General features: G+C 39.0%; 1 protein-coding gene across 1 annotated transcript; it reads right to left on the reverse strand.

Annotated features, from left to right (window-relative positions):
- Positions 1–1,908: 1,908 nt before the first annotated feature.
- On the reverse strand, positions 1,909–18,699 carry LOC114560845 (AT-rich interactive domain-containing protein 3A). Its single transcript, XM_028586502.1, has 9 exons — positions 18,406–18,699; positions 17,044–17,661; positions 11,999–12,073; positions 11,822–11,894; positions 8,935–9,118; positions 5,171–5,421; positions 4,673–4,948; positions 4,495–4,584; positions 1,909–3,265 (listed from the first exon to the last, which is right to left on the reverse strand). Exons 1-9 carry the CDS (start codon positions 18,430–18,432, stop codon positions 3,126–3,128), a joined length of 1,734 nt encoding a protein of 577 aa, XP_028442303.1. The 5' UTR covers positions 18,433–18,699; the 3' UTR covers positions 1,909–3,125.
- Positions 18,700–19,297: the final 598 nt, after the last annotated feature.

A 19,297-nucleotide genomic window follows, 5' to 3' on the forward strand; every position in this document is an offset into this window, starting at 1 on the left:
TTGAAAAACATCACTCCTTTGAGCCCGTACCTTCTAATTGTTTGGTGAAAAGGACCTGCACCAGAAGCCAGAAGAAGAGTATGACAATGATGCCCTCAATCATACCCTTACAGCAGAAGAGCAGCACAGACTGCCACAGAGGCTGACCTGGGTACTCCTCATCATGGTAAGGCATGGTGCCAACAGTGTGCTGAAGGTTTCTCAGAGCCTATTTTAAAACATCCACAAGTAGAAGCCAAGAGGTCCCAGTGAAGAAGATTATCGTTTGATTTATGGAAACACATTCTGGCTTTCAGTCCTGGAGAAATCTCCCCACAAGTCAATCAACGCCATTGTTTTGTGCCTAAGCCACAAAAGCACAAAAACATCCCATTCAAATATCTTGGATATTTAGAATCACAAGTTTTAGGTTTAAGCAAAAATGAGTAACAAAACCTACACATTACATTATTTAAAAAAATATATATATATTTCTCATATAGCTATAGTCAAGCAATCTTTAGCAGCTGCAGGTGTTTTCCGTTGTTCAAAGTTGAAATATCCTCCCGCTGTCCTCACTTTACATACAGTATATTCCAGTCTTCGTCCCAGGACAGTGATTTTCTCATCTCCAGAGTAACTTGACTGGTATTATTCTTTCCTGGCGGGCGGGGGCCGTGGGCGGAGATATCATCTCATAATACCTCTGAATTGTGCCTGTAGCATCTTTCTTCTACAGTGTTCCAGATGCTAGTCCAGCAGTGTCACTATAGAATAACTATCCCAACAGTAAATCCTGCAACCCATCCCCCCACCCTCATTCTCTGAACCATGAGCTCTTATGTCCATTAGTATAACCTCTGTCACAGGTCTGCTGCAGAGTAAAGGAAATAACTCTCAATACGGCCTCTTTCTGTACTTCTTCCATAATCATGTGTGGATTTTCAATGTTTTACATATAAACTGATGTGAAATAAATATCGTGAAAAAACATTTACAACAAATTCCAAATCAGTACAAGATGGTTTGTCTCCAATGTAGCAATAGAAACAAAACTTAATAATTGACAATAAAATTCCAGGACAGGATTAAGAGATGTCAAAATGATGATCACTTAAATATGGATAAATGTGATAAATGTGCATTTCCTGAACGTCTGTAGTGTCTTTTATAGAGGAAATACTACCCCCATCTGGCCACTTACTTTGCATTCTTTTCTATTTTGGTATGTACCTCCCAGTGATGGGAGGAAGTTTTCAGATATTTTATTTGAGTAAAACCAGCAATACTGCAATACAAAAATACTCAATTACAAGTAATAGTCCTGCAAATGTCAAAACGTGCATATTATCAAAAGTAAACATACTCATAAGTGTGTGTTTTACTATTATATATTATTGGATTATCACATTAATGATGCAACAATGTGTAAGTAGCACTTTAATAGCATAGTTAGTCAAGATGGAGCTAATTAGTTTAATCCAAAACACTGCATCATATTTATTAATTTATGTGTTTTCTGTGTAAAATCTTACAAACTACAGCTGTCAAATAAATGTAGTGGAGTAAAAAGTGCAATATGGAGAAGTATAAAGTAAAATTAAATGAATAAACACACTCAGTTACATTCTACTACTTGTATTTTCATTTGTAACCATGAAGCACCTTGTAACCTACGTTTTGAAAAGACCTAAATCATTTTTTACATGGAAGCTTTCTTGACATTGGGATCGGTATGAGTGTCAATCATTTCAACTCAGTCACTGATAAAGACTGTTAGATGCAGTTTTTTCAAGCTGAAACAACTATAAAAAGATGCACGCCATGGGATATATTAGAACATTTGTTTTGGAACAATGATCTTTCGATTTATCTTCATTTTGGCAAAAGCATTGAGGGGTTCACAAAAAAAAAAGAACAGTCTTTCTACAGAGCACACAAGATTGTTTTATTCCTCATGGTCACATGTCCAAGAAATACGTTAAAGACCAAAACAGAGATCACAGTGACATTTGTTTGCATGATTGATAGATCTACTTGATTGTCCACATACAATATATTTCAGCAGATGGCTAAATCAACACCCCCTATATAAAGTATTGCATATTTCTCTAGAAGAGTGAGGTAGCACTGTTTCAGTGTTCACTTGTCAAAAGCTTGAGGTCATTAGTGATACATTCTCTGTGTTTATGCAAATACAACACAGCAATATATTATGAGATACAATATAACAATAATGAGTCCAGAGGACATTCCTGAGTCCAGAACAAATTCCAGAGAAACTTACCAACATGGGAAGTTAATTGAGGTAAATGTTGAATCCTACATATAATTTCCAGCAAAACCTTGTTTCTAATGTTTTGCATTTGATTCACACGGATATGAAATAAATGTTCTGTAATCGAGGCTGAGCCAAATGATTAAATTAAAAAAAAAGTTAAATGAAACAAAAAAAAAAAAAAAATCAACCAACTTGCAAAAAACTAATTCTCTAATTCTTTAAGAAACATAATGTACATAATCCCCGAAAGCTGCTATGAAAATGAATAAACTATGAGCCATCACTCGGGTTACACCAAATGTTTACTAAGGGGGATACAAAATGGCTTCAGCAAAATAGATATAGACAGGGGCTATGTCATTGAGCTAAGGCTTTTTGGTCTTCATTAGCTGCACTTAGCTGTAACCACACTGTTACGGGAAAAAGGCAGCTACAGAACGGTTTGATAATTAGCTATAAATGCAGTTGACACCTAAAGAGGCTCTAAAGACACTTCTGAACAAACCTTGTAAAGCCTTAGAGATGGATGCCACAACATTAAAAAAAAGCTTCTAACAGGCACAACGTGTGATCTTAATCTATATTATGGTCAGTTTGAAAGCCTTTGAGGTTAAACATAAATGCCCTTTGACAAAACTCATTTAAAGTACATTAAACTGTCAAAATATTGGAAAAACAGTGCTTTCCTCATGCATTACAGCTGACTTTCACAAAAGACTGCACTGCAAAAAGGAGGTCAACAAGTACAACTAGAGATGTACTAGTAGACAGCAGTATAGTTAGAGTTCACACAGTTATTGCTTGACAAAAGTATGCTTTTTGTATTATTATTTTGCTGAAGACAGATTTAAAAGACCAGTGAGGCTTAATTTGGTCCCTTTGAGGAGGTGGAAGATGAAGAGGAGGGACTGTGTGAGGAGGACATGGCACTGAAACCATTTGTTCCTGCCGGAGTTACGACCTGTGACGCCACAGGTGCAGTTGACTTCTGGGCAAACAGCATTCCTGTAACGCAGAGATGAGAGAGTAGATTAAAGTTAAAACCAACAGAAATTAAAAAAGTAATTGTTGTATGATCCATTTTATTAACTTTTTTTCCTTTTTTGAAATTACGAATGTAAAAGGTCAAGTTCAAGGGAGAATTTTGTGTCATTAAGTACGTTGTATTCAGAGGAATAAAATCCTTTAGTGCTGCAGAAAAACAGACAAAAAAAAACAAACCGGTACAAAAGACAGTAAAACACTAGCCTGGCAAGCCAGACCCACATCAAGATGTTGGGTCTGGGAACTCACCATTGGCAGGGCTCAATCTTAGGGGCGGGATAAAAAGGTTGTCAAATTCCCTCTGCACTCATAGCCAACCAGAGCAATGCTAGTTGATAGATTAAACTTTTGCCATATCCGGTCAGCAAAACTCTGAACACATCTTCCTTTTTTAAGAATGATTTCAGTGCTTAACTCCAAGTCTGCCAGAGTCGCGGCCAAAGCAGATTTGAAAGACAGCTGTTCGCCAGCAACAGCAGCCATCTTCTTTGTAGCAGGGAATTCACGCGGAACCGTCGCAACTCTGCCGTCCTTATGTTAAGCCCACCCACTGACTCCATACACGATGTGATTGGCCTGACCGGAATTTTGTTTTTCCAGCTCGCAAGCCAACGGAGAGTTGCTAGACTGACCCTTGCTGCCGCTAGGGTTCATCTAGATATCTAGGCTAGAAAAACACAGTACTATTTAAAGAAGTACTTTTTTCACTTTCTTGCTGGGAGTTAGATGAGAAGATTGATACCACTCTCATGTCTGTGCACTACATAAACGGTAAAGCTAGAGCCAGCGGGCTAGCTTAGCTTAGCATACAGACTAGAAGCCGAGGGAAACAGCTAGCCTGGCTCTGTCCAAAAGGTAACACATCCGCCTACCAGCACTTTTAAAGCTCACTAAATAACAAATTTTATATCTTATTTATTTAATCCGTACAAAAAACGAAATGAAAAAACAACATGTCATGGAAGGAAGTCACTGCTCCCAGCCATGAAATAGTCTGGCACGTAACCCCCGTAAAAACACAACTTTTTCTTTTTACACTGTTTTACACTGTTTGAACAAACGATATATAAACATGTTATTGTTTGAGTTTTAGAGGTGCTGGTAGGCAAAAATGTTTTATCGTCTGACAGAGCCGGGCTAGCTGTTTCCAGTCTTGATACTAAACTAAGCTTTAAAAGGCAATTACTCACCTGAGTAAACAGTGCCATTGACCTCCACAGATACACTGATACTGGCTGCTCCATTAGTGGAGATACTCAGAGACAAATCCTGTTTGCTCTCTGTGGGGGAAAAAAAGAAATGAATTGACTTTCTGAAATTATGTCAAGTAATGATAGCGCCTGCATCATTACAAAGAAGGCAACTCACCATGTCCATTGTTAAGTTTGAGGTTCATGGGGTTGAAGTGAGACGCAAAGGCCAGGAGGTTTTGTTGGAGGGCCTGCTGCATGAGGCGTTGCTGCTCCTCTGCAATCTGCAGCATTTTCTTCTCTGGAGCGCCAGCTGAAGCTGCCCCAGCTCCTCGTTCCAGCCGCTCTCTGAAATGCTCCAGTGTGGCAGCTTGTGCCAGCTGTTGTTGCTGTTGCTGCCCCAGGGCCAGAGCCATGGGCAGCCGGCTGGGTATTACAGGGGTTGACATCTCATCTGATTGGGGAAAGAAAAAAAAAAGGAAAAAAAATAAATCACAGTGAAAACTATTTTAAACATGTCATGAAATCAGAAGCACAAAAAAAAAAAATCATCAAGCTCGATCAAATGTATTTTCATAATGCCGATTCAAGTACCACCAGGTTTTCTTTGAGAATGATTTTCAAAATATCAAATAAGGGATACCATTTCTCATACACAGCACACACTGCTTCATACCTGCGTTTCTCTTTAGATTTGGGCTAGCTGATGTATTCAGGCTGTTGTGTCCAGTAGGGGTGGTTCGCATGGTGGGTGAAGAGTGGAGCATGTGTGGAGCGGAGCTCGGGGAGGGAGAGTAGCGGTACAGGCTGTTGGTGTAACTGGGACGTCGACCTTCTCTGCGATTACTATCGATGGCAGCCTGCAGCTCCCCTGGAGAACTCAGGCCCTTCTTCTCACACTCAAACGGGTACAGGTACTTCATATACCTGAAAGGAAAAGTTTCAAATTAGTAACAGAATCTGGTGCTAATGAGCACTTTTTAAAATAAAGATATTCTAGGTGTAAAAGATCGAAAATGTTATTAATACTTAAAACTATTTTACTTGAAAGAGCTTCAATTCAAATATTCAGTATTAAGAAATGTTTGTTTTACTTACTGAAGCATGTGCCTTTGAATGTCACCTACTGTAAATAATACTGAGAAAATATAGGTTAACTATTACTAAAATGTTTAACAAAGAGGCCAAAACTTTGACATTCTTTGATTACTATTACATGTAGACTTGCACCCATCATGACACCAATCCTTAACTAATCTGAAAGAAAGAACAGAGCTGGTGGGTTTACTTTACAGTAATGATTGACACAAATTGGTAATTTTTATCGTTTACAAGATTAAATAACTGCCTTCAATATGTAATAAAAAAATAAAAAATAAAAAAAAGCAAATAATTTCTCAAAATGTAAATCAATGTGTCTCTAATAACGGTGAAAATAGATGATATCTCTTAATGTGATAACATGCTAAATACTAGAGGTCGACCGATTCATCGGTTTTGCAGATTAATCGGCACCGATAGTTGATTGGTGGAACTAACGTTATCGGCAAAAATCCATACAGATAGTTTTTTCTGGTTGCGTCTGTTGCTGGAGCGGCTGAGAAGCGCGCGCTGTCATTCATTACACAGTACACAGAGCTCAGAAGGCTCTGCTGGCATCATGCATTACAATAGCGGCCTCTAGAGGCGAAATAAAAACTATCACTGATGCCTCGTGTTTATTTTCGACACGTGTTACTGCGCGCTGCACGGAGAGCACATGCTGTGCAGAGAAGGCGGACATCAGATGCGCATTTAAAGCAACGACAGCAAAAAGGTATGTATACAGTAAATTTTTTCATATCATTATAAAAGTTATCAATTTGTTGAATAGATGCCGCATTAGCAGAGAAAGAACAGCACAGTATGTTTGTTTGCTTTCGAGGCTGAGATGACACTAAACAATAGGCTCGTTCGAGATGAACTGCGCCTCGCCTGTAAAGCGGACGAGAGCAGGCTGCAGCAGCCGGGGGGCGGTGACAAAAGTCTGCTCTCAAGTCGGACAGTTTTCCAGCTGACTCCAACCCTTCAGGCTGAACAGGAAGTGACATAAACACTGTGGTCCGATTCCGATTTAATAAAATGTTATCAGACCCATATATCAGCTCCTACACAGTCTCCAGTTGTTTTTATTATGACAGAGTAGCTGTCAAAATTCTCTACATGTGATCTGTTGCTGATTTTAATTAACAACAGACTGTAGATGATCCGTAATCTGAACAGATTTAGTCTCTCTGACTTCTAAACATAACTATCAGCCTCACAACAAGTGTTCTGTACAGAATAAGCCTTTAAATGAGACAAATAGCAGTTAAAATTCCTCCGATTCAAAATCAATAAAACGTTTATATAAAACGTCGTCATGTTAAGTCGATTCTGAACCAATCAGCTGTTCGATCAGCTGAGAGGCCGGCGTTTCCCAGCATGCAGTGGGTCCACCTGCGTCCGCCTGGCTCTTGCAGTTGGTGAAAAGCAACTGCGCCGTTGCTCTGGACGGAGACCAGTGAAGGCTATTAGAAGCACTTTTCCGGTGATGGCCAGCTTTACTGCGCAGCCTCCAACTGAGAGAATGTGACGTGAGCAACGTGTCTGAAAGTTGTAAGTCTTCTGGTAGCTGTGCCAAGAGAAATCTCAATCATTCCCAATCTTACAGATACGGAGACTGTAGGTGTATGTAAGGAGATAACATGGGCACAGGCTAATTATTGCTAACTAACATGCTAGTTAACATTAGTAATTAAACCTAAACATCTCATGTAAGTCAAAACTGCCTGCGAGCTTCTCCTGTACTATACGGTAATTCCTCTACTATGCGACAGTAAGTCACTTGGTTATGACCCAATCGTTAGCTTATTTTTACAAAAACGTCTTCTACGGAGCTATAACGTGAGGTACAAGGTAATGGAGCCTTTTATACATTGTCGTGTTTCTTTGGAACTAAACAACGGACAAATAGAGTCTTTAAACGCTTCAGATGTAAAGTTATTCGCAGTCAAGTGACGTAAAAAAAAATTGGCGGTCAGCGGAATGCTAACAGGAGGTGATGGCCAGTTAGCAACAAAATGGCGCCATGATGGCTCGAGTTCTGAAGCGAAGCTTACCCCCTTGCTTGCGTCTCAGAACTGCGGCCGCCTTGGTCTCGTGAGATTATCGTTGCCCACGTGTGCATGACGTCAGAGCAAGTCGGGATCAAGTCGGACACAAATCTAACCGGCATGCATTGGGCGGCGATCGCCGGTGATCGATTCTGCTCAGATCTGGCTCATCTCGAACGAGCCTATTAGTAGTAGGCTAACTTACCTCAAGCAGTTAAAAACACTGACAAAAATAAACCCAAGTCCGACCCAAATGGATCGTCCACGATCCCAAACGGCACCTCCGATTCATATTTAGATCATTTAATAACAGTTAAACGTAGAGACTTACTGATTGCTGCAGCTGAAGCTAACGAATTAGCTGTCACAGGGGGCATCTTTGGTGTCTTTCTAGCTTTTACAGGTGATTTTCTATCCAGCCTGGAACTTGTGCCTTTTTTCGGAGTTGTTGAGCATTAAATCCAAACTGTTACATCCAAGATTTATCCACTTGATGTCCATAATTCATCACGTTTTCGGTCATTTCTACCGCTAACTCCGTGCTACCGACAAGGGAATCTCCCATGATGCCTTTGTTTATGTTTTCAACCAATGGGAAGGCATGTCCGTCACACATTACGCCTTATATGGGCATCCAAGCGAGAACAGAGAGTATATAGTGGGAAAGATAGATCCCTCCAGGTCAGAGATCGTCTGTTACCGTTCTAAACCGTTCTACAGAGAAGAATGGCGTCACTGTTTTGAGATTTGGCATACATTTGGGCCTTTTTTGAAGAAATGTAAATAGTTTGTCCTTTATATGAATTATAATGCTCATTATGTTTATTTTTGCACTGGATGACTCCAAATATATAAGAGAACTGTTTTAGACAACACACATGCTTGTGTAGCATTGCTGTGGGTGTATCAATTCTAAATACTATCTGTCGATTAATCGGTTATCGGCAAATACTGCCCAACCTAGCTATCGGTATCGGTAAAATCCACTATCGGTCGAACTCTACTAAATACTGTAATGCAATCATTACTAGTGCTGTAAAATATTGAGAAAAGTAGAACATTTCATACATTTTTATTATTCTAATAGTAGTTTAATCAATTGAAAATGGTAGACCCAATGTTGAGTAATATTTGCAATCATTTGAGCATATTACATTTTAACCCATTTAGAGAGACTTTTGATTCACATTTGGACAAGCCATTACATTATCAGCTGCTCTACTTCATACTGGAACAGATTTTATTCTTCCGATTGTTCCTGAAGAGAACAAGTGTCAATTCTGTTACAAATGAGAGAGACACCTACTGGGTGCGGAGGGTGAAGGCTGCGCTGGTGATGGATGTGGGGAGGTTGAGACCTTTGGTGATCTCCCTCCAGATCTTCTTGTTAATAACCTCCACCAGGCCTCCCTTCTCTGTCACAAGCTTATAAAGCCTGTACAGGTCCAGCACCTGCTTCGCCATGATGGGGATGCGGTTTACAGGAGTTCCTGAAACAGAGGATAAATACAATAATAATACGTTTTATTTATATAGCACTTTACATGGTACTCAAAAGGCACTTTACAGTAAAACCAGCACCTTAAGCACATTAAAAACAATTGAAGCAATAAAACCAACACATGAAACAAGAATATTAAAAGCAAGTGAAACACTAAATCATTTCATTTTCTTTGGATTCTACTCCTGAGAAGTTGGCATAAAACAAGAACAAGATCTTGTGAGATCACTATTAAGTACAGCACGAGGAGGACGAGAATCAATCTACGCCCCCGAGGGCCTGAGGATATTGTTGGGTCATATGGCTTAGCTTGCATAATCTGTGTGGATAGACTTCTCTAATGAAGCTGATTTCAGATGGATAAGGGTGGAGATAATTCCACAACAGCAGCTCTGTTGCTGCATTGATTTGAGCGTATGGGGGAGGGGGAATTTTACAGCCAGCAGTTCCTGCCAATCACAGGGTTGGCAGCCAACCCTTCCAATCCCGATTTGGAGTCAATGAAGCAAAGAGGGTTAAAAGCAGTTGTAGAACGATTTCTCTGTGCTTAAGATAAACACATGTCACAGACACACACATATGGATAAAGATTGCAGACAGTGTCCTGCTGCATTTACTTCTTCTAACTGAGATTTGTTTTAATTGGACCACATTTATCTGCATTACTTTAACATACAGTACTTAATATGCTACTGGTAAACAACTATAGGATTGACAAAATGCTGTAAAAGCCTCAATGTATTTCAGCTGCATTTCTATTGATAATTGTGGCTTATGTTAAAAAATTAGCTGTTTCTAGCTAATTAAAATGCCCAGATTTTTGTAAGATTTGAAAATGAACGATGTTACATTTTTGTCTCTCTAAATTACATGTAAAAAAAAAAGTAATGATCATGAGTTTTATTATTATGAGTCTTTACTTAATACTAGTGCAGTGCCCGTTGAAAATGTGCCTGTTTGGAACGTCCGATTGCTTGGCCTGTAGTATTGCTGCTTGTAGAATTCTTCAAAACCAAATTGTACCCCAAAATTCGAACAGAAGACCCCAAACCACTTAATATGCAACTCCACTGTATAGCTTACTACTGATTTACAGCATAGGCTACTTCTACATCAGAGGAAGACATTGTACTACTGTATTTACCTGACAGAGAACGGGGCAGATTCAGAATGTAATCACAAAATATCACAATGTAATCAATAGGGTCAGCTCTGAGATTTTCTTGCATTCAACAGCAATGTGAAGGAATAATCTCTGAGCTGCCAAAGCTCCGCTGCTCTCTGTCTCTGGTCCTCAGGGTGAGAGGAGGAGTGGCCAGCGGCTAGAGCGGCAAAAGCCAATGTGTGCTTCTTTTACCAATATATATTTAACAATATCTTTTGCATTTCTAATCCAAACAACGTCAAACTTGGCACAGCACTTACTCGTGCCCATAGCAATACACCTGTCAAGTTTGAAATAATGAAATCTCCATAAAGAAAAAAAAAAAAAAAAAAAAAAACTCTGAAGGGACCCTCTGTTACCTATATGTAGTCAAACATATGGTATCGCTGACGGTGTTTCCAGCAAAACAGACCGAAAGCAGAAAATCCTTCTTTACAAATGAAATAAATGTCAGACTGACTGACATGTGACGTGCCTTCTTTTTAGAAAATTATTTTTTAGAAATGTCTCATGATATATTGTTTCTAGAAGCGTATTATTCAATTCTTTTGTTAAAAAGGATAAGAAATTCGCAACACTCAATCGAATCGCAATACTTCTAGAATTGCAATGCAAATGGCACCCATGTATCGTGAAAGAATTGAATCAGGACCAAAGCATATCATTCCAGCCCTAATAAATAAGAGATTAAATTAGTTAATGTATAATGTAAGATCAATTTGTGAGAGAATAGTCGACTTAAAAGATAAAAAGGCACCATCATTTATAAATAAATATATAGAGCTAGTGCAGCCAGTCAACTCGAGCTGCACTGCTACATAAACATGTGACATTAACCAAACACATATCTGCAGTGCCTCTAGAGCCACTAGAGTCTCTTATATAAATTACGTTCCCATGCAACTAAACTGCATTCTCAATTACGTTGAGGGAAATGGATTTTGTCCCAAATTACTTTTGTTTTTGACGTATCACAAATGCATTTCTAATCAAAGTCTGCGTAGACTTTGACTTAACATTAGACTTTCGTGTCCTGTTTGAAGGCTCTAGTAGTAGTAGTAGTAGTAGTAGATAACTTTATTGTCCCTATGGGGCAGTTGGGTTTGTGGCACAATCGCAAGGCACTTTATGACAAGACATCAGACATATGATACAAACAAATAGTCCTTACATCAGACACAGACAGGCATAACATGAAGAATATACATCACACACTACAATACACTATACACCCTTGGGTATGATCAGACCAGCTGGACGACTAGCTTATTTTGAATGATTTAAGGCTTTTATGTCTTGTGGTCCAAAAGAGAATTTGGATCTGTTCTTTGTCAGAATGGGTAGGCAGAAACGACGCATAGATGACAGTAATTTAAAATGTGATGCCAGGAGGTGTGTGTAGTCACATACAATGTTATTGGCCTTTCTCACCAGTCTGTCTTTGTAAATGTGTTAAATGCTCGGTAGTATTATCCCAAGTAACTTGCTGGCAGTTAAAACAGTTTCTACTCTAACTCTGGATCTTACCTCGTGTCTGCATAAAGACAAAGAGTTGATCAAGAAACTCCTTCCGCTGTGGGTCATTATCCAGTTCATAAAGCTGCAAGTTACAAAACAAACATCAGCAATAGCTAGGGAATGGTTACTTTGATTATTTCAGATGTTTTCTTGTTTACATACAGTACATCAACTCAATCTACTGACCTTGGCAAAGTCCCTGGATGGTTCTCCTTTTACTTTTCCTCCTTCATTCTCCTCAGCCCAGATGGCACTTCCTCTCTGTAAACCCACAGAGAAACATTAGTGAACAGTTTGTCCTCCAGATTGTCCTGCGTCTGCGTTACATGATGAATTTAATAAGAGCATGGCAAAAACAATCGCAATAAAAAACAAACACTGGGATGTTGTATCCTTAGTGAGATACCATTCCTATTTAAAGCTTCTCAATATGTGTCACTTTTTCCTCAAGGACTCTGGACTTTGTGCTTCCCACCTCATGTGTCCCAACCGTTTTTTTTTTTCCCAGCACTGAAACCACTTTTTTCTGCTGGTGTTGTGTGTGTGTGTGTGTGTGTGTGTGTGTGTGTGTGTGTGTGTGTGTGTGTGTGTGTGTGTGTGTGTGTGTGTGTGTGTGCAGAGGTTTTAATTTGTTTTTAACTGTTCTTCAATGTAAAATCACTTTGAATTGCCTTGTTGCTGAAATGTGCTATACAAATAAAGTTGCCTTGCCTATATTAAGACAAGTATTATTACATGATTGTTTTATATATCATTCTGGTTTATGCTGTAATAGTAAGTAAGTGGTATCATATTACTCTTACATATACTTTGCAGCTACACATCACACCACGTCACTTGAAATGCACTATTAGTTTACAGTATGTACTCCGTGTACTGCTTGCACTGTAATTTTGAGTTTGCTCTTGTATGGTTTCCATTCCTATTTTATATACTTCCAATTATCTTTCTCTATTTATCTGTACTCATTTCTGTCCTTGTGCTGCTGCAACAACTATTATATACTATATTTTCCCCTCTGACAATCAATATAAGGCTTATCTTATATTTCTTAAAGGGAATGAAAGGCCAAACACTCATTAGGAAGTCTAGTCCCCCTTAACTCCCCTAACTTAAGTCCCCCCCCCTTACCTAAAGGTTAAAAATGTGTGTGAAGGGCAGTGTGTGCAACTGTGTGGAAAAGCCCGCCGAGAGGTTATTGTCCTGCTAACGCACGCAGAGGACACACGATGATGCAAGCATGAAAATCAAACATGGTTGGCAGAACAGTCTTAAGAATGGTCTGTCATTACAATTACATTAAGTAGATGAGGTTTTTTATTCTATTATTCATCTTATATCTTTATTCAAAACTGACATTACAATTCAGTCATTTCAATTCAACTATTGTGGATCTTGTTGAAGTTTTTCTTCATGGATTTCTATCAATTGTTTGCTTGCTGTAGGATTATGGGGGCTCAAAAGCCATTCAGTTCATGCTCTTGTTTTATGTGAGCATGTTTTATATTAAAACAAGCATGTGTTTTTGTATTTGACAGGATCAAATGCTTCAATTGTCATGCTTGTGATTTATCAAAAATAATGGACTACTTTTGTCTTTCATGGTCTTCCCTCAAGGATTTTACTTGATACTTGCATTTAAACGTATCATTTTGTACTTTAAACACATTATCCCATTTACAAATTGTTTGGTGTGGCAACCTGATTCGACCTGGGGTTAATACCCACTACATTTCACTCCTTTAAGCTACAAAATACATGGGAACCAATAACGTTTTGGCTTCCAGTCCAACTCTCCTGATGTTTACACTAAAAACACTATTCAAACTGCAAAAGCTGAGACACAAAGAGCTGCATGATATTCTAACGCAGAAGTTCCCAGCCTTTGTTGTCAGATGTATGCTCACAGCCCTATCAAAAGGTCAATTGAATTTATTTCAAACCATCACTTTTATCCATTTTAATCATTTATCCATTACAACAGAGGTGATACAGGTGACTGATGATATATTTTCTAAATCTTATTCTCTTTTTCTTCTTTCTACAGTACCACTAAATGCAGAAGTAAGTTGCCCGTCGGGTTGAAAATCACGGTGTAATGGACCCCTGTAAACACTAAATTTTCCTTTTCATTTTCTATTCCTGTTTTTAGTTGTTAAACAAGTTAAATATTACAAGTGTATGTATTTCCTATACATAAAACTGCCCCTGTGGAGGCAGAGCTGTTGACACATCTAATGGCTTCAATTTAGAATTTCTAATAAAAGGACTTCTACTCCCCCAGCAGAAAGCTTATTGATGTGAAGGTAGATAACATGCCAGTCTTTTCACCATGAAATGGAAATAAAACCCATCCCCCCTTATTGATGAGCAAGTGAGACCTACTGTGGCTCTATTAACAAAGAGCTTTCAGTTAATTGCTCACAGAGGTTTCACACATCTAGCCCTGGGAATCCTGATGGTATTCAGTATGTAGGGCAGGAAAAAGGTTTCTTTTGTTTTGTTAAAAAAGGCTAGTTTTATCAGGTTTTTAGATGGTTTTATATATTCAAATTACAAAATTATCAAGTTAATGCATATCACTATATACAAAGTAGTTTTTGAAAGAATGTCTGTTCAGCAAGTCAAGATAATAGTTAATAAATTAAACCCTATTTGAAATGTCCCATTGAAATACTCAAACATTTACACTAACCGGAAACTGCCTCATATAATGAGCTCCATCAAGATCATTCAGCCACTCCCGCAGAGCAACAGCGAAAACGTATCCCTTTCCTTGTGTAATTATAACCACAGGGGGACCAAATATTTAATCCAAATCAAATTATTGGGCATTTAGTCACCCAAATAAGTCAAGATAATTTATCTAGCACCTTGCTGTGCAGTAAGCTGGGACTGAGAGCAAAGATGGGGCCATTTGCCCCCCCCCTGCTACATTTAAGGGCGTACAGTGAGACCGCACACAAGGACTGAACAATGGCTGCCCAGCATGGTAAGGCTTTTACAGCATTCCCAGATCTTCAAAGATAATTGATTAATGAAAGAAGGAGTAGCAAGGGACCAGATTTTAGGGGGAAGAGAGGGTAACAATTGTAAATCTTTACAACCATGCCAATTAACTCGCAAAAGACACCATTTCAAACTGTATGTAACAAAGTGAACTTATTCATATCATATGCATGTCACATAAAATAGCTTCAAAGCAAAACACTGAAGGAGTCCTGTTTTGAAATTCACTCTTAAAAAAACACGGACAAAACAAAAATCCACATTTTAGCCAAAGTGGAAGGCATTTTTGTGTCTGGTTATAGGCTGCATTTAACAATAATGTTAGCAATGAAACAGAACGATTTTTAGCTTAACACACAGGATTAAGTTAAATATCACAAGCCTCCTAAATTTTGACCCAAATGGGTCAATGAAAACGCTCCACATACGTATGTTCTTATATGAAACCTTTTCGCACACATGCAATTGTTTTTTTTTTTCACAACAGTCTTTAACAACTCATTATTTTGCTTTAATTAAAACAGAACAAATGTTCGTCATGGCTCCAGGTGTTGTCTGCTGGTCTGACAAAAGGAAATGCAATTCTCACTACAGTGGCCATATAATGTATTGATTACTTGCTGCCAAGTGTTGCCAAGAGACGACTAAATTATGCAAAGCTATCCACTGAGCTACGTCAGCAGTGAGGTTTCTGAGCCTGTCAAGTTTTAAAAGAGGCTAACAAACACATACATTACATTTATAAAGAGAACCAGTAACTTTTAACATATTAGACAATAGCGGGGAAAGAAAAGCACAAAAAAAATATTAAATATCTCTAGAACCTCTCAGAACAATAGATGTGCAAAACTGTTTCAAAAGCCGATTCTGCTCCACTGAAACTACTGCAAGTACACTTAATGGGTAGTTGAAGCACACGCACACACACACACACACACACACACACACACACACACACACACACACACACACACACACACACACACACACACACACACACACACACACACACACACACACACACACACACACACACACACACACACACACACACACACACACACACACACACACACACACACACACACACACACACACACACACACACACACACACACACACCTAGCTTTGCATCTCATTTAAAAGGAGATCTGTCTGATACAATGAGAGAAAAGTCCACCCCTACCTTACAGTAGTTAACCCTTGAAGCCAACCTTGTCCATAAATGCATGCCTGAGGCAATTTTATTAATCCTCTGTTCTCATTTTAACTTAATCTTTGTCAGGCCTGAACCAGCTCCTTTGAACAGTTAGGATTGGACCACAGCCAAGACCAATTAGCTCGGCCGGTGGCGAGGATGTATTTTCAAAAGTGTGAGACGTGAGGAGAAGAATAGCAGAAGGAAAGATCTCTGGCTGGGCCAGTCATTATACACTATCAAGTTTGGGCATCTTGCCAAAGGCACACGTTCCTTCCCTTAACATGAGAGAACAGGAGGCAGGCCAGGCAGCAGGAAGAAGTCAACAATTAATAACAACAGTTAGAACATATAAAGTTACAGATGGTCATTTTTTTCCTCTGTAAAGATTATTGGGGCTCTGGCTACTTATCTCTATAATATATCCAAGACTAGACAGAAATATTACAATGGGATTTTATTTATCTGTTCCACTATAAATATAAATATAACAATACATCAAAATGTGCTAAAAAATCTTAGTAATGGCACACGCTTAAATATGGATGGTGTTTAATCGCCCATCCTTTATGTGAACTGTTGTACCCTGATTATTGTGTAACCAAAAAAGTGCCAGTAAAATGCAGCATAACATCTTAAAATGCAATAACAAGATAGGAACATAACAACTAAGAGGTTGAGGTGACCTGAACTGCTTAAACATTTGATTATTTTCAGAACTGTTTTCGAAAGAATTGCGTTGCAATAATGAGGGGGGGGATACAGATCTTCTGATGGGGGCTAACGTCAGGATGGTGGAAGATGAGGGTGTGATTTAATAATCTTCACAGTTCATAATGTCATGTAGCCTATTTGCACTTTTTGGGCCGTGGCTCTGCAGAACTAACTTAGGTCTTTAGTTATGAAATAAAATCTTTGTATTGCACAATCTCTGTCTCTTCGTATATTTGGTCAAATTGGAAAGTCTTCAACAAAATAAAAACAACATGGCCTTGATTTGGGCAGTTATATCAAGGTAACTTACTTGTTTAAATGGCTCGTCGTAGCCCCAGTCAGCGAAGCCATTGGGTGATGTGAAGGCGTGTTGGCCTGCAGGAGACAGCAGCTCCTTCTCCTCCTGCTCCTGTTTTATTGCCAGAAGTGGAGATTTGGACATTGTCTTCGCAGCAGACGATCGAGGTGTGGAATAAGGAGCGAAGGGAAAGCCTGCAACCTGCTGGAGTCGAGGCTTCGCCTGTTGATGAGGCCCGTCGTCCCCCTCCTCACCATCATTGTCGTCTTCCTCCACCTCATCATTCTCTTCAGGCTCCACCATTTCCTGTTCCTCCTCATCCGTGTCCTCATCTTCCTCATTTGGATCTATTCTGCTGATATGGCTGTTCAAAGCTTGTTGAGCTGCTTGATAAGTCTGTCCATCTGCTTTGCCAAATAATGCAGCGTCTAATCTGGAGCCAGAGGATCTCGCTGCAGCAGCGTGTTGAGCAAACAGGAGCTGTGCGTGAAAAAGATGTTTCTCTTGCAGATTCATCTCCAGTTTGGCCTCTTGTTGTCTCTGCAGATGTTCCATCACTGCCTCCAGCTTCACCCCAGCATTACCAGACGGTGGACACCCAGCTGATCCGCCCTCCTCAGATAAGCTTGACTATGGACAAAAAAAAAGAAGAAGAAGATCCCCAACTTCATTGAGAAAATGTTTGATTAGGTGTTTTTGCTTTTATATGCTGCATAAAATTATCCAAAATTATAAATAATGAAAACTGCATTCAACAAGTATAAAAAGATTGAAAGAGGCACATTAAACTTTTGATAAATTGTTGAAATAGGCCTAATAAATAAAATGTATATTATTATTATTATTATTACTACTACTACTACTACTAGGAATGTAGAGTGAATAAAGTTATACATATTTGTTGTTTGGTTCATTAAAATCGGCATGTTAAAGTGAAACTTTTTTTAAGAGAGGCTGCCCTGGCCTCAGAAAGCACAGTAATGGTGGATTTAAGTGAACCAAAGCTTGATGGCTTGAGACAATAATTCACAGAAAATACATTAGGCTACTTCAGTTGAGAATAAACTAGTAGCAGGATATAACAACATGTTTCTGTCTACGATTTTCTGTGTTCTCATTTGTTGAAAAGTTACTCAATTACGAAGGTGATGGGTTAAGTTATTTCACAAATAGATTATTTGGTTTTATAAACCAACTTTATTTCAAAGTACAAATGCGAATGCAAGGCATACACTAATAATCATGAAAAACTAAACACGAAAACTAAATCCTTAAAGTGCAAATGTTCCGGAAAACGTCTACATAAATCGCCATTTGCTTTGTTACTGTAACAAACACGAGTGGGAGCGCTACCAAACAGTCGTCGACACTCACCATTTGCGCCTTTGAGTAATCCATCATCGCCAACAGATCTTATCTAGTTTTTCCTTTTTCTCTCCGGCAGAAGTAAATCGCATTGCATGACCAGTTTCTTTTTAAACAGAAAAAAGATTATTCTCATTAAATGTGATTTAAAAGCCCGTGAAGTGTGGAGGCCGGAGTGATCGGAGCTGGAGGAGGAGGGGTAACTGCTCTGCGCTTTACATCCCTGGTCACTGAGGGCGCATGGAAACTCAAACATATTTGATTGTCTTTGACTGAGTGGCCTACACCCCCAACTCGCATGAATGAAAGTCCCGCCCCGTGCGTAAAGCTCGTAAAGAGGGTTTTTTCTTTTCTGCATGTGTGTGGAACTACCCACCCACTTCACAAGGAAACCACACCTTCTCCTATACAATTGTATGGTTATTGAGGTAACACGATCTCTACTAAAAACATGATATTATTTTAGTCTTTATTCACATTGCAACTGGGTCTGACCTCTACACCCACAGGACACTTTGTTTTCTCTCCAGTGCTAAATTGGTTGCCTTTCATAGCAGAAACCTGCATGGAAATTCAGTCTGGCTAAAAAGTCATGGCTCATTAGTCATTGTCCTTTTTTCTTTGGAGCAGGATTAAGTCAATTTAACACAACGTGTGTAAAAGAGCCTGGCAGAGGTCATATGTTTGAGGTATTGCAGTTTAATTTGATCTAATATGTTTTTATTCCTTCCTAATCGTCCATCTTTAATTCCTATATACATGGTGGCATTAACAAATAAATGGATGTGTTGCAGTCAGATCAACTTCATCAATTGGGTTCTTTGGAGCTCCAACAATAGAAAAAGGGCTCTTTTGCCATTGAACAGCCCAATGCCATATGTGACAATACTGGAAATATTGG

The sequence above is a fragment of the Perca flavescens genome, chromosome 8, assembly GCF_004354835.1.
Source record: "Perca flavescens isolate YP-PL-M2 chromosome 8, PFLA_1.0, whole genome shotgun sequence".
Lineage (NCBI taxonomy): Eukaryota > Metazoa > Chordata > Actinopteri > Perciformes > Percidae > Perca > Perca flavescens.

Bases quoted from the DNA above. Each gene is read 5' to 3' on its own strand.
- LOC114560845 (XM_028586502.1), bottom strand. From the start codon at position 18,432: ATGATGGATTACTCAAAGGCGCAAATG. The intron at 4,949-5,170 runs GTATGAAGCAGT...TTCCCCAATCAG, and splicing joins AAATCTAAAGAGAAACGCAG to ATGAGATGTCAACCCCTGTA. The intron at 3,266-4,494 runs GTGAGTAATTGC...TCTGCGTTACAG, and splicing joins CAATGGCACTGTTTACTCAG to GAATGCTGTTTGCCCAGAAG.